This window comes from Dromaius novaehollandiae, chromosome 10, assembly GCF_036370855.1.
Source record: "Dromaius novaehollandiae isolate bDroNov1 chromosome 10, bDroNov1.hap1, whole genome shotgun sequence".
In the NCBI taxonomy this organism is placed as follows: domain Eukaryota; kingdom Metazoa; phylum Chordata; class Aves; order Casuariiformes; family Dromaiidae; genus Dromaius; species Dromaius novaehollandiae.
Genome location: NC_088107.1, coordinates 18,414,069 through 18,437,834, shown reverse-complemented (window position 1 = coordinate 18,437,834; position 23,766 = coordinate 18,414,069). Strand labels below are relative to the sequence as shown.

Here is a 23,766-nt window from a genome sequence, read left to right as displayed (position 1 = left end):
CCTAACATAAGGATAGAGTTGTGCTAGAAGTGTGGTTACTGTTAAAACCAGGACTCTGAGACACTGACACTGTTTAGCATCACAGAATATTGACCCTGAGTATGCAGAGGAAAGCAAGGAACCTTATTTTCAGTGACCACTTTAGAAGCTAGTAATGCAGGGACCTGCACAGAAAATGAATCTTTTGATGAACGATGCTAATCGGGAAATCCGCTCTAGAGCAGGGAAGTGTGGATCAGACCTGAGCGCCCGAGAGCTTGTCACATCATGCAACAGCTATCGACACTGGAGTTGTGCAGACAAAACTGCCAGATTCAGTACGGTATAAACAAAGCTCTAAACCCACCAATTCACTATCCTAAGAAAGAACTGCATTGCCAACACTTACAAACAGTGAAATGGCAGAGTATTTTTGTCCGTTTTACTATAACATACAAATCCGTGCTGAAATCTCAGTATTAAATAATCACAGGAAATTAGCACTAATCTTACAGACCCCATATTCAGTCCCCCCTTGCAAACAATACTCATGTATGTGTGTGTGTGTATATATATATATATATATATATATACACACACACACGCAGACATAAATGTATGTATGATTATAGATAGATAGTGGTATTTCTTGTGTCCCCAGCTAAAATGTTTGGGTAGTTCATTCAGGGTTTCAAAGCGAGAGGCAGACATTGATTTACAAAGGAGCACAAAGAGATGATTCAAATCACAGCAGAGATGATAAACAGAAATTGTATTTTTCAAAGGAACTGTAAATAAATAAACACTCAATATAGATCACGAAGAACATGTATGTGAGCCAAGTCCAATTTAATGTACACAAGACTGGTAGTCCCTGGTATTTTTGCCTCGTCCTGTTTGACTGGGAACAAGATCTGACAGGCAATACACATGCAATTGCCCTGTTCACAACAAAGCTTCCACAGTTGCTACCATCAAAAAAACACAGGTACCTTAGTGGAAAGATGAGATTTTTCCCCCACCCCCAGTAAAGAGGAGATTGAGACCTGCATGCTTTTTTATAAATACTCGGATATAATCTTAATTCTGATATTCTACCTCTCCCCCTTCTGGAAACCCAAACAATAAGCTAAACTGAGATTTTGGTATTAAAACAGCTGTTTTCTCTCAAAATCACTTAGTAATTGTTAATTGCAATTAAAGAAGGTGAGCCTAATCACTGTCAGTTGTTTACCTAATTAGCTGTAATTTTTTTTCTTACATGCTTAGTAAGATGCTGGTCTTAAATTTACAGCCAGAAAGACAGAGCTCTCAAAATCAAATAGAAAGCCAATGTGGAATTGTAAGTGAAAAACATTTTAAGAAACATTCTGAGAAGACATTTTTCTAACTACCTTCTCTTAAATGAAAAATTCTGAACATACTTAACTAAAACTGCACTAAGATTATGCTCACAGGAACTGCTGGGCTGAATTCAGTCCTCTGCTAGTGCAAGAGAATGTCACTGAATTCTTTCTATAAATGACTGAATTTAAAAAAATTTATATTTTGTGCTTATATTATTCTTATTTCTGAAATGTTTAGAAACCTTACCAAGATTTCCAAAATAGGTTTACTTCTAACAACTTTGTATTTTTGCTGACAATGTCCTCTGAGATAAATAGTTTTTTTCTCTCTTGTTAGTGTTTATTTACAGCAAGTAACCATCTGCTCTCTCAATCTTCATTTTTATAGGATCAGTAAGCTAGCTTCTTTTGTATGACAGGTTCTCTATTTTCTAGACATTTTTGCATCTATCATACTTTGAAAACTCTGTCTTTCTCAGAAGTTATTTTCCTGCATTACCTTCTCTTAAATATTGGAACATATTTTACTTCAACTGAACAAGTCTGAAAGTAGCATTCCAAATGGCACTTAGCTATTATTCTTTGACCAACAATGTTGAGCTTTGCTGCTTTTTCACTTACTAAATTCCTGCTGTCCACTAGGCTTTTGCACCCAAAATTCTCCTTTATCATCCTCATTAAAACCTGAGGCAGTTCTGATTTAATTTTGAGGCCACATCTTAATTGTTTTTAAATCTCTACCCTATCCTAACTACTTAGTAGTCCTACTTCTTTTTCCTGTCTCTTTTTCTTAATATGGCTGAAAAACATTTAACAACTTATTAAAACACTTTTTGCAAAATCTCTACCTGTTTTGAACTCCGAAATATCGCTTCAGATATGAATATATAACTCAGAGGTTTCACACCTCCCTCTACAGTCTATACTCCTAAGCTCCTGACTTCATTGGATTTCACTAGCGGATTCCTTTAGACTCCATTAATTTTATTAAAACTTATACTTTGAAATTGAGAGCCTTAGATGCAGACTTACTTTTGTTTATCATTAAATTAAACAGAATTAATGACCATGTGTTACTTGGGGTCTTTTCTCTGGCCAATTCTTTTAGGGTTTCCTTTCTGTCTTCCAAACCAATGTAACACCAAGTCTTGATAGCTTGATGACAATTAAGTGAAGAAATTCGTGGGCAATTACATTAGGATATAATTGAATCATACTATATTATTTGTTCTCCGTTCTTTATCTGGGTAGTTGTAATACAAAACACTATAGGTTTTAAACTTCTAATAGCATTGCAGACCAGTCTATAAGCATGCTTCCAGCACTATCCCAAAAGAACACTTACCATTCTCCCCCAGCGTAACTCTATCTGAAGAGCATTCTGCTAATACTTCTTATTTCTTTACAATCTATCACATTACTAAACAATGCCAATCATCACCTTGGATTCTAGTTTTCTTTACTAGTAACAAGAAAGATACCTGTTCTTACACCTCCTGGAATCCGGGTCCGTCATAACCACCTGTAACCTGTGCTTCTTAAATAAACTCTATCAAAATAGTTACCCTACACAAATACAAATACCGAGCATGTAACATAAAACCTTTTCATGCATAGGAGCATTAATTTCTGTTGGAAGAAGTTTTAATTTTTTGCACATAAGAGAGCACAAACATCCAGAAGAACACCAACTGGCACTTTCACCACACATTTCTGTCTTACTACTGCACTTACTATTTAAAACTGAAATAAACCATTAATGCTTCTCATAACGCACCTTTAGGGTCAACCTCACAATGTTACACTCCTGCAGAGGGTTCAGTTTCAGTGTTTCTCCAAGGTTACTGCAGCCTGATGTTTGATGCTGCATTTCACAGCAAACACAGACACCATCACTGTCGAACTTAATCTGGGGAGGAAAAAAAATGGTCAGCGAAAGTTTAAGCAAACAGAAACACACTTCCCAATAATTTTTACAATGTTTACACTTATTATGACAATCCTGACTATTGAATATGTCCTCTCACCTATTTTTACTTTTAAAAATGCTTGCTCTACATTTTCCTATGTTCAGATCTTTTCAACACAGTAAGCACTGAATGTCTTTGAATTTTATCTTTTACAAAAACCTTTATCTTTAGTTAACAGTCCTCTATTCTGAGGCTTTAAAAAGCGTTAGGCATTTATTTCTTTAAAGACTTTCATCAGTGTGCTTTGCTGAACATACTGAACCCTGATCATTCTTTAAAATGAAAGAAAATTAAAGTAAAATTAAGATTTTTATGAGAGATTCTAAAACAATCCCATTCAGCTCAATGGGAATGTTACTATCACAAGTGCAGAAGTAGATTCATTATACTGGTTCTGACTTCCTCATTAAAAAAGAAAAAAACTATTTCCTCTTCTGTTTCCTTTCAACAAACACTTCTCAACTCAAAATTTAACTCCATACATATTTCCATTAAGCATGTTAATATGAACTGTCATTGTTTTCAGTTTTCTCAGTTGTGTATTTCTATGCTTTCTGCACTCTCATTTTTGCTGGTTATTTAAAGGACCGATATTGGGCTGCAGTGCCTTACTTCTCCAGGTCAGTAGCTGCAACTCAGTCCAAGTCACTATTGAACAAAATTAATATTACGTGGTAGTTTCTTGACCTATGAGCTTAAAGATATCAGTTCCTAGCTTTCTATACTCTAATAATCTGTAATAAGACTGACACGCGTGAGAAACTGCCAGGGCTCTCCAGGTACTGAATCAGACTCCATGTTCCATTCAGACATCCCAAATCACCCCTACATTCCTCCAAATAAAGACGGAAGCAGAATGGCTGGGTAGTGTGCAAGAGATGTGAATTACCATGTTACATGCTCTTCTACAAGGAAACAGAATTTTAAATTTTCAAGTCACAAATCCCACAAAAAAACCCTAACCCAAGCATGCATTTATTATTTTTGTCAAATCTCTCCATATGATGTTGCCAACTTCCTGAACAAAGAAAGACAGATATCAGCATGCCTTGTAGAAGAACCTTATACAGCCTTATACATAGAAGCATTGCAACTTTTTCAACTTTTTTGTCACTGCTAAAGGCCTCAAAGAAGGTTTGAATTGTTCACACAATTGTAATAGTTACATATTTAAATATTTCATTTTAGTGTTATCCCTATCAGGGATTTCTCTCTGCTTTCATGCTGATGACCAGAAGAGCAGTTGGAAGAACAGAAATAAGAGTCCATTAAAAAAACTGAATAAACTTTGCTAGGTGGGAGACAGATGAATGAATGTCTTGCCACATACAGTATGAAGACATGCTCAGGGCAGCATGGTATCTCAGCAGACTTCAATGCCTGAGACTCCAGACTGCCCTCTAGCCCATAAAATCAGAAAGAAGGCTTTAAAAAAACCCCTAGGTACATGAATTACACCATTTCCCATATACTTGTAGGCACACTGGAGATATTTCTCTATGGCAACTCCTGCAGTGTGGTCATATCCTAAGCCATATACACAGTAAATGAAATTTAAAAAAATTATAGTTTGAGCATCTTTATGAAGAAGTTGTGTTGTTTGTTTACTTACAATTAGCATAAAATTTAATTCACAAAGTTGCATTAACAGTTTAAGACGGGTTTTTTTTCCAATTCCTGTTAACTTTTAGTACTCTCTTTTTACAAAGATCTGAGCAAAACCCAAATATACGCACAGCTCTTCAAATCACTGGAAAATACAAAACGCTAAGCAGCAGAGGGGAAGTCTTGCCCTTGAGCCCCCCGGGAACATCAGAAACAGTGTTGACTGTTAGAGAAACACTACAGAGGAAGTCTGAAACTTGCACTTTGAAGTTAGAGCTGTGTCAAATTCAGTGGTCAGAAAGCTACAGCATTCCTGCTGTATCACCACCAAACGTATGGCAAAATCAATACAATCTTCAGCTGGTAAAAAGTTTCTATAACAAGGAAAATGCACTTCAGACAAAACTGCCTCCTGCAAGAACATTTATTCTCTGATTCATGCTGTTCCTGTTCAATGAAAGATAGTCACTGATTCCTGATGGGATGTGTTTCATATTTCCTAATAAGAAGTACAGATCCTGGGTCTACTTTTATCTCATGTAACGTGCAGGTATCACATAAACAAAGGCTGAAAACATAAACAGTTTCCTGGTCAAAACCCCCCCATCTACAAGAGAGTCTCCATGCATTCTGAAAGATGGTCTATAACTTTGTATTGCACTGTAACTGACCCTTTAATTCAATTCTTAAAAATTATTAAAATAAAATTGTTGACATGAATGTTCTTGCAAAACAAAAGGATGTCTTATAAAGCACAGCATAATCAAAAAACACCAAAAATTTTCAACCAGTGTGCAAAACAAGGATCTATTTTAACATTACACACACATTTTTGGAGAGCTTTTAACAATTTGCCCTCATGTGCACATTTTCCTTTAAACTCTTTTGTCAAGTGACATCTTTGCTAACTTTGGCTTTGGTAACAGGGAGCAGCACAAAAGGCCAAGTAGATCATTTCATTCCTGCTGGGGACAGCCCAGCAGCTGAAAGCAGTCCCCAGCTCTCACACTCCACCGCTCTCATCCATGCCCTACAGCTGTGCTGACATGTGTGCTGAGGAGATCAAGAATTCATCCAGCTATACTGCAACCCAAATCTTGTCAAAACTAACTTTTCTTTTCTTGCAGGTGGATGGAGGGGTTGGTTTAGTTTTAGTCCAGATTAGACCTCCAAAACAGTTCACTGTGTGGGTTCCTAAATGCATGGAGCGGCACAAGCGATGGAACTCGGTGGGTATGGGGATTGAGGGTGGATGACTCCTTCCAGCCGCAGGGCTGGCTTTTACTGGCCTCAGCCACAGCCACGTTAGCACTTGTCAATGGTCAGCAGCACCGTCCTCTTTCACCTACCTCAGCTGTGTTAGATTAAATCTCTCTTGTTTGGCAGAGCTCAGGAATAAAGCATCATCCATGCCCTCGCCCACCCTAGCCCAGCCACCAAGGGTTATGGTGCACAAATCGGGGTCCCACTTTGCAATTCTCACGCTAGCGAGCATAACGTCAGCCATCACAGCGTAGTTTCTGTACGTGCATACTTGTGAGAGTTGCACAGCACACCCTCATACAAACCATGCTGAAGATTTCAAACATCAGCCTGAGCTGCAATTGTCCCATGTAAATTAGTCTTTTAAATATATTTCATCTTGCTGAAATCCAGTACAGTTACTTCAAAAGTGATCAAAACCACTAAAACCTTTTACATAGCAGAGGATCAAAAAAGTTGAAGGATCCACCCACAAAGAATACTGAGAATTTCAGACTTACTAAACACACACACACACACACACACACACACAATCTTGTTTCTGCTACAATAATATAATAAAAATGTGCAAAGACCAGACTTTTTTCATCTGTAATAGTTTATTAAATTCCATTTAGGTATTACAGGTGTCTTAACAAAGAAGAAACTACTCTGCAACAGAACTGTAGGCTTCAGGATGTTTCAGTAGGCTTTACTGAGCAGCTTTCAGCTTCTTCCCAATATTCAAGACCCATGACAAGAACATATTCCAAAAAAGAGTAACAAACCTCACCTGGGACCTTTGATCTAGCACTGTTCCGTCTGTTGATTAACTAAAGTAAATGCAAGGGAGAAGAGGACAGTAATCTAAATCTTCCTGACTTTTAAGAAGAAAGATCTCCCTCAAAAATACTGGTAAAGGCTTTTTTAAAAATTCAGTGACGCAGAGCTCAGAACACATTCTGTGCTTTAGAAGAACCACACAAGAAGTCAGAGACAGACTCATGCTAAAAGAGTATTATTCCAGTACAAATGAAAAGAGCTGTGAAGTGTTTCATTTTCCTGATAAGATTATGCATAAGGACCATATGGCAACAATAATAATAATAATAATAATAGGATAATCTTCCTTTTTCACATGTTAGTGCAGTGATATTCTGGAAATCTGAAGCAAAAGTCTTTGTGCCATGAAAAACCATAAATTCACTGCATCAAAAGAAAAAAGCTGTCAGATTAATCTTACATTTGCCTAAACTACAAACCTTTCCATAGAATAAAATAGGATAGTTTTATTGTTGATTCAGCAATTAGTTTCAATAATGTCTTATCAGAAAACATACAGTCCTTGTGATAGAGTGAAAGCCTGATTTTCAAATATGATAGTTGGTCACCCTAATGTGGGAGCTGAACTGTTCATTTATTGTAGCTTAGAAATGCCCCTATTTATCCTCCTCAATGTCAGTATCATCATTTGAAATTTTGTACTTTACATGTTAACTACTTTAAAACACATTTAACACATTGTTAAAAGGATGTTGACGAGTACTACACAGGTAGCAAAATGCCTGCTCAATGTAAAAAAACCCAATTAACTAAAAAAAATCTTTTTTCCACCCTTCTGTCAACTCTAATCAGCAAACCGTAATTTCTTCTATTTTAGAATAAAGCAAGAAAAACAGAAAGTATAAAACATAATAGCTGAATATTTCTAAATATTCTCAAAGCCATCAGAAAACATAACTTGAGTTAAATCCTTGTTCCAAGATTATGCATGCATTTCATCACCTTCAATCTCGTATGCAGTATCATGAATTCAAACATGCTTAATACAGGCAGAATTTCAGCTATTCATGCTCTGTAGGACAACCTTGCGTAAAACAGACCAAACACTCAAACAGCTTCTCCTCCAAGCCAGGAATAAACAAATACTTCATATGTCATAAACTCCCACACTTCTCTGAATGGTAACTATGATACAGTTAAGTGAACCCCCTCCTAAGCACTAGAACAGAAAAATGACTCAGTCACTAAAAGTCACTTAAAAAAAGAAACCATATGACCAAAGAATCCTGCTCTCCAGAAATGAGCTATAAAACTAACAACATTCAAGTTCAACACACAGACTAATCAATGTTTTCCTAATAAGTGAAATGATTATCACAGCATTTTTCTACTCCTTCCCAACTCACCTGTTCTTGAATACTTCTGAAGTGCTATAATTCAAAAATAATTTAGACATTAAATGGTGATAAGCTCAGAATTATCACTGAACACCAATGAATAGATTCCAATATGCTCGTTTTAAATTTGCATTAAGTTTGCATTTATATTAGTGTAGTAATTTGGTATGTAAATATCCAAGCAGATAGAACAATCTCAGTTCCCATTCTTTTCATTTTAATGAAAATGACCTTTATCTATGCTAATTTTCCAATGCAGAAGGTAAATAAGTCTTATGAAAGAACAAAAAAAGAAATGACATTTGTGAGCATATTTAGTGAATATTTTTCCAATAGGTTTACATTTTTTTCTCCTTCTAGCCTCCCTTACCTTTTTGAAAAACAATTTGAGAATATGAATAGTTTCCATTTTTATTTTATGCATTTTCTTATAATAAAATTACTCTATTTCTTCTAAACCAAAACTGAAATTATCATCTGAAGTTAAAAATACAAAATGCCAGAATTACATATCTATATTTAACTGCATATTCACTCCTCAAAAGTAATTTCTTAAAAGCTGTAACATTCCAACAGCATTCCCATGTAATTCTGTTCATTTTTAATTCCATCTCTGCCAAAACACAGAATTATTTGACCAGAAGAAGCTGCTACAGTATTTAAAAATGCTAAGTTCAAACTTCCTTTAATAGACAGAAATATTAAAGGAAAGCATGGTGAAATTAAAAGTAAAATTCTTCAGTGGGAAATAGTTTTCAAATCTGAAATTGAATCTTTTTCTTTAAAATTTGTATTAGGCTGAAAATTTGTATTCTTAAAAGATCTGACTTCATCAACATTTTTTTCACACATACTAACTGTAAGTTACTGAGCTGATATTTAAGAACTGGTGCATTCAATATCACCTGCAATTGCTGGAAAATCTGGTTAGCCTGTCACTTCACATACAGCCATAGATAATGAGTTAGTGAGACTGATGAGCAAGGTCAGCATTCTGCAGCAACCCGTAACCCGGGAGAGTCAGAGGTGTGCCTGGTCCCACTTGCTAACGGCTGGCTCAAAGGGTCTAGAAAAGCAGACCCACAACAAGCAGCAAGACCCAGGTATGCATATATCAATGAGAGCACCACCGGCACTGCTTTTGCTGCATGCTCTCCAGCTAGGACAGGAGCGGCGCTTTAAATTCAATTCACAGAGCTTAATAAACATTTGTCTAACAAGAATGAAACTGGTTCAGGGGTGAAAGATTCCACACACAAGTACAAATGGATCCCCTCAGCTATATATAGATATACACACACTCTACATTTTTTTCATTTATTACTATAGTCAAGAGAAAATCAGTAGTTAAGCATGTTAATAACATTTCTGCTCTGAAATAATTTATGTACTAAGCAGTACAAAAATTCTAGTTTATCAGCCAATAAATCAAAGAATGACCTATTGAGCAAGAAAACAATAAATTACACAATTTCTTTTTCAACATCCATGTTCCCTCCTTTCCTTCTCCTACGGTTTTGATGCTATCCTACAAGAGAGATGTGCCAAGACAGCATTACTTGAAAATATGGAATGCCACGTATCAACCAGCAGAGCAGATGTCTACAAACAAGTCCCAAGATACTCATTACAGTGAACTGGTCACTGCCAGAGCAGTGATCTCCCTGTCACAACACAGTGTTTTAAAATTGTGCCAGTTACTTCATAAAACAGCTTTATCCTGCATTTAATAGATATATTCAGGTCCTTGATTCTACCTACTTCAAGTAGTTACAAGACCTACAGTGCTTAATCACATACTATACTGTAATATTGGGCCTCTAGATCTCAGTAAACTCACTTTAGAATTCAAGCAAATCTTTACATTTGTTTCCTTATGATTGAAAATTAGTATTTGCAAATGACAAAATTACATCTGTTTATTTGCCCGTGATACAGAAGTATGATACTGTAGCTATATCAAAGAATTTTCAGTTTCTCTACACTGTTTAAGAAATACTATAGGTTAAACCCTTTGGGGGCTCTTAAATGATCTCAGATCAGGTCACAGATTCAAGATAGCAACATTTAATGTAGCTTAGCATGGAAGGAAGAATAGGCTGTAAGTGTTTGCACTTGCTAGGAAACCGCTCACATCTGACTGCGAGCAACAGCTCCATTCTTCCAGACGTGGGAAGGAGCATCAGCACTTGCAACCAATGGGTCTGTAACAGCTGGTTTCTGTCCCCCTTACCTTGGGGGAACTGAGATACTGACTGCATAAAGACAGATGACTCACAATGGAATTACACTTTCAGAAAAATATGGGAACACTATGTCTATCTTTTCATACTTATCAGAGTTTTTTTTTTAATTAAATTGTGACCTTTACTTGATACATAATGACCATTTGAGAGACTATCAATTATATTTTGAATACGTAATGTGTAACTTAGAGATATGGATTACACCATGACAAGCGCGTACAATGCCAGCTAACTTCATGAAGTTACTAACACCTACTACACAATTTGAACCATAAATAAAAAAAAGGAAAGAGAAAAGTTTAATAAGGTAATAATTAAGAATTATGTAACGACTTACCCACCCTTCTATTCTAAACCTGACCATACTGCAATTTTCTAAGAGTCCCTCAGGAAATCGCTTCTTTTTTTTATCCCTCATCTGTTTTTCCAAAATAAAAGGGGAACAAAATATACCTGTTATAATAATGATGAGAAGAATAAGATCACCATTATAACAGCAGGAAGTTTACTCTTCTAGATAGCTGAAGATCAAACTCAACACTGGGTTTGGAAGAGAAATGTTTGTCACTGTACACTGTTGTCTAACCCTTCTTCCTTCAATACCATTCTATTTTACATACATAAATACCAAAATTCTACCTCCAGTACGCATCTGCAATGTTTAAGTTATTTTTCTCTAAGCTATTGTAGTCTCTGTATGCCATTCTAGCACACAGTCCCTTCAAACTTGAGCTTTTTCTGAAGGAATCGACTACTTCCCTGAGATCCCTTCCAACCTGAATCATCCTATGATCCTATTCATAACTAGATAATTACGCTGTCATAACATCTCATATTCATGCTGTTCTGTAGGGCAGGACTTGTATCATAAACAAGGTCAGCTAATAAGTTTAACTAATTATCTAACATAACATACAAAAAAGCATGCACAGAACTGTGAAACTGTCTCAGACAAATATATCCTACTTTCAAGATTTCCCTAAATTTTAGCACTCTATATAGAGTACTTGCTTTATACTTTTATAGAAAAGAAACACAGCTGTTATATAGTTAAGATATCATTTATTTTGAGAGACTATTTATTCTACCATGCAGATATACAACCATTTCTGTAAGTCTTCATGGGAAGCTGTGATATAAACACAACCTTTAAAAGCAACTTTTAAATAATCTTAATAGAGAAGCAAAGATGTCCAGACAAATCAGTGGGACTCATGTCAAAGATCCTTCACAAAAAATATCTACGATATTCCTTTTTTTTTCCCATGGGGAAAAAAAACAATTAAAAAAGCTATTTTCCCATAGCACTCCACAGTGCAGTATGCATCTTTAACAGCTCCAGGTTCCACCAGCTGACCTTTCCTTCTCAGCAGCACAGCTCCAGCTGTCCATCAAAATGGGAACCAGGAACTTACTTTATTAAGAGTTTCCCAAACCAAATATTTTATAGGGAAAACCCTCCCTTCATCAATTTGGTTACTTCTGGTTTTCCATACAGTCAACTCTCTTGCTCCTTTCCTCTGCTTCTATAAAGCCTAATCACACCTAGAAATCACCAACACTCTAGAAAGTTGAAGATAGTATCTAATGTTTGCCAGACTACCTTAGTGGTGGTACTGCAGACACACCCTTGGAGACAAAAAGCAGGATGAAACAGAATGGGTGAAAGGAATACGTAAGACAGACTGACTAAAAAACAAAACAAAAACCCCAAAACCAAAAAAGTGACTAAACAAGACAAAGGTACATGACAGATTAAGCCTGAATGGTTTCCCATTTTTTTAATGTGATTTTTGATGTGTTCGCTGGAACATTTTGTATTATTTAAATTCAGTTTTATTTAATACATTGTATGCAAATGAAAGACAAAGGTTTTACTGGAGAGAAAACTGTTAGAGGGAAAGAGGAAAACAATGGCTGAAGAGAAGAGGCACAGAAGCACATTGTGCTGCTTGTGTAGGCATTTATTGGCATCTAAGATAGAAATGTCCTTTCCTTTTATCATTCAAAGCAAAGTTCTGGGGCATGACCAAAGAACATAGCTGGTATACGCATATGTTCACATATCCCTAATAGTTAATGAATCCTATGGATGCACACTCATGCAGTTGATACAATTTGATTGGTCTACTGTCAGCCAGATTATACTAAAAAAAGTATTGATGCATGTCCATAAACATCCTCCAGTCCATTTGTGGATCTTATAATTTAATGCAATTTGTTTTCTGAATTTATGGAAACAATCAGTGTTTTATTTTTTCTTTAGATCAGCGATTTCAGAAATGAGTTTATTTCTACAGACATCTTCATAACTTTACATCACAAAACATTTTAGAATTTAACATATACTTACTTTTTTCTCAGGACAGAAATATAAACACTTTAGGCATACTGCACCTTTTAATAATTCACAGCATACCATATCATGATAACTTTTTATTTTTATTATTCTATATTTCATTTAACACAATCAATCATATATTTGCTTTGGAATTTTTTTAAAAAACAAATTCAGGTGGCAAGTAAAATATCAATATACACATACAAAAACAACTATCAGAATGGGACAATTATCGCATCCAGGAAATACACTGGCTGTAGGAGATACTGGATGAAATCCTGATACTGCTGAAGTCAAATGGTAATCTCAGCCTTGTTTTGATGTGGCCTGTATTCTATCTATTGTGTTTAAGTCTCATTTGTATCATGACATTAATAAGCAAGTATTACAACTTACTTCTTGAGGAGACAAAATATCGTAAAGATGGTAGCATTCTAACTCTCAAACTTTTCTCAGCATGATTTGCCATTTTGTAAGGCTTATAGATAGCTCCAGTTAACGTATACAATTTTGAAAATTAAAACAATATGTATATAAAATGCAAACAAATGAAAAATAAAATCCATTGTCCTTTATATTAAAGACTTATTTTTCATTACTCACCAACTGACATCCTTCCAGGGATTTTACTAGCTGAGCGTTCTGACAAGAGAGAATGGAACCAGCCAAGTTCAGCATTACGCACACTGCAGACAGCAGCATGAAAAAGGTTATCTGGAAAAAAAATCAAACAACCTATTGATTTTTTATTGCAAGAGACAGACAGGAAAAAATATCACTTAACCTTTAAAACACTCCCAGTCTTTCATACAATTACATGCATGGTGACATTTAATACAATTTAAAGAAGAAAGCAGAGTATTTTATATGACTTTAGGATTAAAGTCCTGAGTCTCATACTGTAAGAAAAAGCAACATGAAAACTAGACTTCCCCCAATCATTTCAAAATCATCCATTTATCTCCTGCTATTAACGCAACCAAAACTCATTTTGCAATCCATAGACCCTGAAAATTTAATGGGTTCTAAGAATTAGCACTATTAATAAATCAGGTTTGTGGAAGTATTTTTATAATCTAAGTTAGTATTAACACACAATCTAAATTACTTTTTAATGAGGAAACGGGTATCACAAAGAGGAAAGTATTTATGAATACCATTTATCATGAATGTGTACAACTTGGAATAAAAAGCACGAATAGATTTCATGATATATAAAAAACTGCTTGTTTTTTAAACAACAACTACAATTTAAACAGCATCCTAAGTATCAACTACCCATTGTGTTAATCACTCCCTTCCTCTTTTTTTCAAAGTACATGAATACAACCATTAACTTCATTGCATCAGCTTAACTATGATTCGTTTTATATGTTAAAAAGCTATCCCAGAATGGACAGAGATCAGTCTCAGAAGGTAGGGAAGTAGAAAAGCTCAAGAAGGAAGAAGACAAGAACAGACAGTGCCCCCAATATTTGACCTTCTTAATTATTCCATGTTCACCCAGCCATATAATGCTTATACTAACTTCAAATTATCTGAAATTATTAAGTAATTCTATTGTATCTTTTTTCTTTTAAATATATCTACAATTTACAAACTTCCTGTTCTTTTTTTTTCCACAAATGTTATCTTCCATCAATGCATATACTATTAATATTTTTTCCAATCCTAAATCCTGAATGGTTGGATTTTTTAAATGTTTTTCAAATGAAGAACAAGAATTTTAGTAGTTTACATCTTCATCTTAACCAATCTAAGCCTTGCTTAAGACAACAATTCCCAAAAGACACACCTAAGGGTTATTTAGATTATATCTCCATTGCATATTTTGAAAGAGAACAGGACTTCTTTCAACTACTTTTTACAATTTAATACTCCTATATTGCATGTATTAAAAAAGAATCTGTGTCAAAGACAAAACCTCTAGAATAAAATACACATTGCCACCATATAACAGTGAGCAGCTATATACTCTCATTCTCTCTATAAATAGCCACATATGTGGAGAAACATGGAAAGTATAAGCAGTATGAAACTTACAGTAATAGATATCTTTCAGAGTCAATACTTCTATATCACAAGTTCATGGGCCTTTTACTAAAAATAGGAAACCAATTTCATTTTTTAATTTATTTTGTTGTTTATTTTTTCTGTTGCCAGTATCTCTAATACCTTGCACTGAAAATTCTCCTGGAGCAAATCTATATTACTGGTTTGATTACATTCCTTTTATGATCCATACACGTGTTCCTGAAAATTCATGTCTCTAAGAAGCCCTGATTGTTTGACATGAAGCAGTGGTCAGCTATGTCAAAGGACCTCAAAACTTGTTTGATTTCAAAAAAACAAAAACATTATGCATCTTTTCTCTGACAAATATAGTTCACATATGAAATTGCTGCACTTCATGAACCACCGAGCTAACAAAGGCAGAATATTCTATAACTTTACGTTGCTTGACTTGGGCATGCTCATAGGAAGCGAAAAATACAGGGTGTGAGGCTAAGAACGATGACATCCAGCCCTTTACTGACATATAACTTTGATAAAGTTATCAGGACTGCGTGTAATCTTAACACTAGTTGATCAATTCCCCCGTGTATGGCTCTACTAGTACTACAGTGAATAGTAACTAATTCTTCATGGGTAAAACATTTTCCGTATTTATGCAGTTGCCCTCTCACTCATCCATGGCAGCACCAATGCAGCACCTCCTGCTCAAACAGCCTTCCTAGCTTAGGAAGCCTATGAGGCTCTGAAAGAGTTCAGAGAAAGTACAGTCCCTTATGCTGAAAGAACACCTCCTGTATTTGCTCTGCCCATGAACACCTTCATTATTCACCTATCTCCAAGAAAAGAAGGCTTCCAAAAAGCTACCACAAACACTTTTTGAAAGAAATGGACTGTAATCTCAACATCATTATCCAGAAGACAATATTTACATTACAAATTTTATTTATCAGCAGTATATTTCTCCAAGCATCACATTCTACAGAACAAGATTTATAACCTGTGACAAGATCATCTATGTTTGCAGTACTCTCTCTATATCAGCATTCATCTCTAGCTGCATTTCCAAAGTGACCTCATCCTCTTGTCATGTGCAAAAACAAGAAGGAAGAAAGGATGCAGCACTCAACTAAGACCATGTAACAGGCTCTCGTAATTTCTGCTCTTCTCTATGGGTCCCAGTCTCACATTCTGCCCAGAAGCTGCACCGGACAACCTGAAGATACGACAGTAGTTGCATGTTCCAGACTCTGAGCACCCACTGACAGGGCCACATATCAAACACTGAAGTCCTCTCTTTCACCTCTTTTTCCAATTTGCTATTTAATGTTTTGCTTCTCAGTATCTCAGGCAAGGCATGACCTAAGCTGGGCTGGGCATGGAGTTAGAAGGGAAAATTTTCAGGCCCTCTGTAAGCCTTTTGCAACTATCTTGCCTGTTGCAGAACGCAACCTAATAAAAGAAATTTTAAAATTTCTAATATCCTTAAAGTTTCTCGGACAAATATCAACAAAGCTTTGGACTCACAGAATAGGACAAGTCTGTCATGCTGTTATCACAACTTTTGAGGAGAAGTTCACAGCCATGCTGGCAGCCACCATAGAAAAAAGGAGACATACAAATATCAGTTACCATCTTAACAGGCATCAAAAAGTTTGTTCAATGTGCTCAACAGTTTTGATCACAAACTGGTCTTTTCTCATATAAGCACAAGTACAGGCAGTAAATAAAAGAATATATCTACAACCCATTAAATTAGTAGTCATGGTAGACTATGACAGAAAGCCCGCACTGCATTATGAAAGACCGTAGATGCAGTTAGTTATGCATCATTCATGAAATCAAGTATGTCTAATATCCACATTAAAATTTTCCCCAGAAAACGAGCTAATGGTGGTTTGTGCTAAGAGCACACAGTGTGACATACTTGCAGGAGCAGTATTAAACTATTAAGAAAGTGTGTAAGATGAAGTTAATCAAATGACTATCTACCAAGGCTTAGAGCTCAGACTGAACAAAACATAGACTTAGTGTTAGACAGTAACAAGTCATGGTATCTTAATACTGCTTTTCAGCAACACTGTTATATTCTTTAGCTTTCTAGCTACCATATGTAAACAAAACACAACATTATGAGAATTCAGTAAAATGTGTTAACGCCACTAGGCTCCAAAGCCTTAGAGCCACCAAGAGTTAATACACCAACAGAAGGAGAAGCCAATTGATTTGTGATGACAAGGAGTTAACAGGATTAATTCCTTCTTATATGTTACCATAGTCCTAAACTAATTCTACAAAACTAATTAGCTCTGCTCTGAGGCAATGATTAAAATTGATATAATAATTCACAATCTGAGAGGTTATCCTGCACCTGGAACAATAAATCAGCTTAATTCTCTTCATGACCTTAGTCTGCCTTTTTCCTTTGGTCCTTTCAATAATTTTGAGGTTCAGCTCACATTAAATAGGTTCTCTATGCCTTCTCTTAACTTCCCTCTTTAAGATTAAAACTATTTAAAGATCAAGCCTCCACAGTAGCTCTTCACTAAAAGGAAGCAAAATTTTCCAATGGGAAGGCAGGAGGAAGCCAGAGCCTAATGGAATAACTCCTGTAAGAAAGGGATGAATGACATTTGTTTTAGGAATATATTACAACAGCAACCAGTATCACCAGTTACTATTTAATCATAAATTACATTATTTCTATGCTTTTTTCTGACATCTCAACTTCTATAATCACATGTTTACGTGATTCTCTCAGATTTGATTTAAAATAAACCACTTTCCAGGCTATTTGATCATTGCATAAAATAATTTAAAAGCATGATTCAAGTGCTGCTAAAAGGTTAAAAATATCAAAACCAACCTCTCTACCCCTGTCATTCAAATAAAGCTCTCCATTAAACTCCATTTAAATTAAAACTCCTTTTTGTGATATTCCAACAGGTGTGTTTAATACAACTTGAGCCAGCCCTTGAAATCACCACCACAGCATCGAAACCACTTGCAGTGGTAGGTAGGAAACAATCTTTTCTTTCCTGTTATTCTGCCTATTCATGAACCAAAGCCTCAAGGAAAGTCTTTGGACTGGGGTCCCACTAAAAAAATTCTCCAGGTTCTATCCTGTTATCAGTCTCCTGCGAAGTCACAGCTTCCAGCTTCATTTTATTCCTAGGACAAACTTCAGTAAAATGAGAATGGGAACAATAAATCTGTTTGCGGATTGTTTTAAAATCTGTAGATGAAAAATACTATTCAGGAAGGTGTACACTATTTTCACCATTGGTATTTTGGAAGTGCTCTAGATTCATGTTAGTGTTTTCTCACTAAACTTTTACAGAGTTCCCTTCTTTGTCAGCCATAAATAAAAGCCTTGTATATATCAGGTAGAATAAGTAATTTGTAAGTAAAATCTGATTAATCTTATTTGTGATTTTTGTCCTTAGCTGAACCGCTAAGCTGTTTTGTTCCAACAGTGTCCTGGGACACTGGTAAGTATACCCATTTTCAGAAAAGCATGAAGCAATTATGTTCTTTATCTACTAGGTTACCACTTGCATACAGTTTTGGGGAGAAGCATACTTTGTGTCAATAGATACAATTTGTATTTTGATTAGAATAGAGACAAAAATCCTGAAAAAAAGACCAAGGGACATTTTTAATTCCTTGGAAGAATCTTAAAATCATTGTTGGCTAGGTTAAAGCTAGGAAGGCAGAAGCAAATAAATTACAAAAAGCAAACAAAATACCTAATACCATTCAGCAACTATTTCATTTCTCTGCAAATACTGATTATCTCCTTTAATGTATTTTCAGTGTTTTGATGGGTATCCAAAATAGAAGTACACCTGTAACATGAGAACGAAAAACTAACAAAATATTTGAACAATCAGATCTCTTGAAGTATCCAAGAATCTGTAATGACTGACTGATGTCCTTTCTGGCATAAGAGATTTATTAAATGTGAAATAAGAATACCATACTATACAAAAAATGGGAGGGAAAGTAAAATGAAAATAAATATAATTAGTTTTTGTTTCATTCTGGGTCATGTTGGATAAAATGAACCTGCTTTTCTGCATTCTCTCTGACATCTCTACTTTTCAAGCAACTACATTCGAATGGGAAACCTGCACCTCAAGTACTACAGAGTCTAAAGCTACCACTCTGAATTAAAGTACAGAAGACAGTACAGTAAGCAAAGCTACTTTGTGAATTTACACAGATCAGCTTCAGTTCTTCAGAGCTGCTCACAGAGGAGAAATACAAGTATCAACCATCAGTCGTCTTTTTTTTTTTTTTTTTTTTTTTTTCTTTTTCCTCCAGATGTCAATTTTGGAAGTCATGCCTTCCTTTAATGAAATGATACAGTACACAGCAAACAAGCAAAAGAGAGTAAAATATCAGTCAAGTACATTTTTCTTCTTTCATTTCCTCCTCCCTTTTCTATTGGGAGAACAAGAGCAGTTTAGGGTAGAGAATACGGGAAATTATCAACTGCAACACAACTTCTACTAGCGAAGAACTGCAAAACAAGAATTTTTATATTCATAGAAAACAGAGGGATAGAGTAACATGCCTTCAAGGACTAACTAGCTTGTCAGCCACCAACACTTATGCAGATTATCTTTCTACTAAGCCAAACAAAAGCACTGTCTTATTTCATTCCTTCAACAGCAACAATGAAGAAAACAGGACAGAGATGCCAGATCACATATAGTCCTGCTGTTCAGTCTGCCCACAACATGCTCATGCTTTATTAAATACAACTGTTTAATCTCCTCCCATTTTTCATTAACTTGCAAACATGAAAAGGAACATGAATCATAAGATGAATGTAGTGAAACAAAAAAGATTATCATACATCTATTCCTTTTTCTTTGAATAATATAGCTATACAAATATTCCATGTCTTTATGCACAATATTTTTCTAGAGTATTGTAAATGCTTTGACGAGCTTCCATCATGTTTTACTAACAAGTAAAACGAAGATTTACTGTTTCGACAAAGCTTGATGTCCTAGGTAAGTACATTGCCCTTTGAGATAAAGAAATTAAGCATACCAGTTTATTTCATACAGAGGTCCCTTCTAAAGACTCCTTTGCCAGGTAAACATACAGGTCTTCACCTGACTCATCAGATCACTGAATAAAGCATAAACAGAAGAACAGATCTGCAGGATGTCAGAGAGGGATTTGTTTTACGCTCTTCAGTAAAATTAACATTATTTGATTTATTCAAAACTGAATTACTGTTTTAACAAAACGCAGAAGGACCTTTGCCTTTCAGTCTTTGCTGTGTTCTTAGAAAAAGGGAATCACACAGCAGGTGTTCTGAACAACCTCTGCTTCCAAATTACTTGAAAAAAATGATACCAAGAAAGGACACCCACCATAAGAGAGTCTATGAACAGAAATACTACATTCTGGGATTCTAACAAAGAGGCATTTAGCAGCCTCTAGTCTAATGCTAACAAAGCATAAGAATCTGGGAAGATTTCCTAGTGACAGACTCATCTCAGAGTTAATTAGACTTCTGGTTGTCTAACCAGGTTTTCCAGGACCTGCTTTTGATTTATCGACTTAATTAAAGGAAAGAAATTACATATTTCTATTTTACAGTTTTGAATTTTTTACTCTACCTACATTTGATAGTAGCAATTCACTTGTTAGGGCACAGCTTCTCTGTATAAAAAGACAAGCACGCATTTGAGTAAGTAGTGCATGAGAGCTACCTCAGGGGAAATCAAACAAATACTCTAAAACCAAAACACTTAGTTTCACCTCACTCTGAAATAGATCACTTCCATTACTCTGATGAGTCTATATTCTGATAAAGTTAACCATGAGAAGAGATGAAGTGACTTGATCACATTAACATCACAATAAAATTGAAGTAACAGGTCTTCTACAGGACCTTTTTGTCAGCTCATACATGTTCATTACACCAAGACAGGAAAAACAGCCATCCTAGCACATAACACAAGGCCTCAATTTCTTCCTTCCCAGCAGCAAACAGTAGCACAAGTCTAAACTTAAGACCAAAATGTGAAATACCTGTCTTTGATTTGGACTTTATTAGATACAAAATGTACTGGATTTTTGTTAATGGCTTTGATTTTTCAGCTATTATCCTCTGTTGATATTATAATGAAACAATACTTTTATATAGAATGGAAAATAATCAGATGTAAGCAATACACACGGTTTAAAGTATCTGTATTTCTTAAATATTGTATCAAACACTATTCAAAAGAACAATGGTGGAAGTGACTAAAATGCAGCAGAGCAGACCTAATCACGCTTTCCTAAGAGGCTCCTATTTAATTTTGGGCACCACCAATAAGGGAATTGCAATATTAATGTTTGTGCAAGTTTCTGTATTACTAACACAGTAGCTTTGAGAACAGCTGAAAATGGAGAGAGAACCCTATGAGCAAACTCTTTCCAGATTCATTTGACTTTCCTTCAGAAGCCACTTGTTTCTGAAAGGATGATGATATTTCTAAACACTCATTCAAAAAACATCAGATTCTAAATGAAGTGGGCCATAATGTACCATTTTATGTAATATGTTGGCAATATGGATAGGTAACCTGCACTTATTTTTTAAAATAAATGAATTTAAATGAGCATGCTGCATAAGCATAATAGGAGGATGACAGAGATGCCCTCATATAAGTAAGATCATGTCAGTGTTTAAATTCATCTTAATTTACCAGAAATTTCTATTTGAATATCTTTTTTTCAAATAAGCAAATAAATAGATACTGAGAAGTGATATGCCATTTTATGTCCTTATCAGAGTGCAAACGTGCTCAGAGTAATCAGCTCATTTCGAAATTCCAACAAATACCTAATAGCATCATATAGAATGTATTTGATTACTTTTTTATATTACAATAAAACACAAAGAAAAACGCAAAGACCTATGGAGTTCTAATCTACCTACAATAAAATCAATGTTAGATCAAATTAAAACTCATTTTAGAAGCTGCTTCTATCAGCAAAACATAGATTACTAGTAGAAAGTACATTCTGCAAGAAGGAAGAAGAGAGAAAGCTCTTCAGTCTTCAAAAACTAAATGCAATAAAAGATGGCATCCCTAATGCTCAGAACAGTACTGTCCTTCCCTGAACAGTCTGGAACAAGGAGAGCTAAAACAGATAAATCCCTGAAAATAGTCAAACTTGTGTGTCAATCTGGAAAAAATATGCATTAAACTATAACACATGCATTCCTTTGTAAATTCACTTTTGACACTACCTCTTTGACAAGCAACTAGGATTGCTAGAAAGGATCACAAAATGGTTGAGGTTGGAAGGGACCTCTGGCTATCATCTAGTCCAACACACCTGCTCAAGCAGGGTCACTTGGAGCACATTGCCTGGAATTGCGTCCAGACAGCTTTTGAATATCTCCAAGGAAATAGACTCCACAACCTCTCTGGGTAATCTGTTCCAGGGTTCGGTTACTCTCACAATAAAGCAGTTTTTTCTCATGTTCAGATGGAACTTCTTGTGTCTCAGTTAGTGCCTGTTGCCTCTTGTCCTATTGCTGGACATCACTGAAAAGAGTCTGGCTCCATTCTCTCTACACCCTCCCTTCAGATATTTACACATATTGATAAGATTCCCCCCCCCCCCCGCCCTCCCGCCAGTCTTCTCCTCTCCAGGCTGAACAGTCCCAGCTCTCTCAGCCTTTCCTCATAAGAGAGATGCTCCAGTCCCTTAAACATCTTAGTAGCCCTTTGCTGGACTCATTCCATTAGCTCCATGTCTCTCTTGTACTGGGAGCTGAGAACTGGACACAGTACTCCAGATGTGTCCTCACCAGGGCTGAGTAGAGGAGGAGGATCACCTCCCTCGACCTGCTGGCAATGCTCTTCCTAATGCAACCCAGGACACCACTGGCCTTCTTGGCCACAAGGGCACGTTGCTGGCTCATGGTCAACTTATTGTCCACCAAGACCCCCAGGTCCTTCTCTGCAGAGCTGCTTCCCAGCAGGTCAGCCCCCAGCCTGTACTGGTGCATGGCGTTATTCCTCCCTAGGTGCAGGACCCTGCACTTGCCTTTACTGAACTTCATGGGGTTCCTCTGCGCCCATCTCTCCAGCCTGTCGAGGTCCCTCTGAATGGCAGCACAGCCCTCTGGGGTATCAGCCACTCCTCCCAGGTTTGTATCCTCAGCAAACTTGCTGAGGGGCACTCTGTCCCTTCGTCCAAGTCGCTGATGAGTAAGTTGAACAATACCGGACCCAGTGCTGACCCCTGGGGGACACCGCTATCTACAGACTGATCCCAGTCAAAAGAAGAAAAAGGTTTTAATTATCATAATTGCTCTTATAAGCCTTGATTATTTCTGCGGTATCAACCTGATGCAAAACACTGCAAAATACTGAAAGACACTGTAGGATAGGCATTAGCTAAAGATAGCATTTGAAATTCGGCATGGAATTATCCCACTTAAATATTCCAGAACTTGGTTTTAATTGAATTATACATTTCCAAACACTTTTTTTTCCTATTCTGATCCTTTTTATCCCCTTTGCATATTTCTGACACAACGCAATTTTTGATATCTGATAAAAACTGAAATAAAGCATCTTTTTGAAAACTTAGTTACTGGCGTATACTGAAAATTAGGAAAGGCAACTTCTCAAACACTAGCTCCCAGACACGTAACAGTAGATTTTCTGCAACATTCTCAACTCTCTTAAATAATATGTAAGCCTAAGAATGCATGTATATTTCATAAATAATAGGAAAATATATAAATATATGATTTTTATTAGTTCACAAACTCCACATGCCATTGGCAGAACATCACTCCCATGATTGTTG

General features: G+C 36.0%; 1 protein-coding gene across 4 annotated transcripts in view; it reads right to left on the bottom strand.

The window, feature by feature from the left end:
- Positions 1–23,766, bottom strand: part of ENTREP2 (endosomal transmembrane epsin interactor 2) — a 196,945-nt gene that overhangs the window by 49,302 nt on the left and 123,877 nt on the right. For 2 of the 4 annotated variants that reach the window (XM_064517487.1, XM_064517488.1), the window contains exons 3-4: positions 13,513–13,623; positions 3,103–3,234 (exon numbers count right to left, since the gene is read on the bottom strand). In XM_064517487.1, the coding sequence (XP_064373557.1) occupies positions 3,103–3,234; positions 13,513–13,623 (243 nt within the window). Of the gene's footprint in view, positions 1–3,102; positions 3,235–13,512; positions 13,624–16,449; positions 16,510–23,766 lie in introns of all 4 variants that reach the window. The other 2 variants (XM_026113340.2, XM_064517489.1) reach the window with 2 other exon arrangements.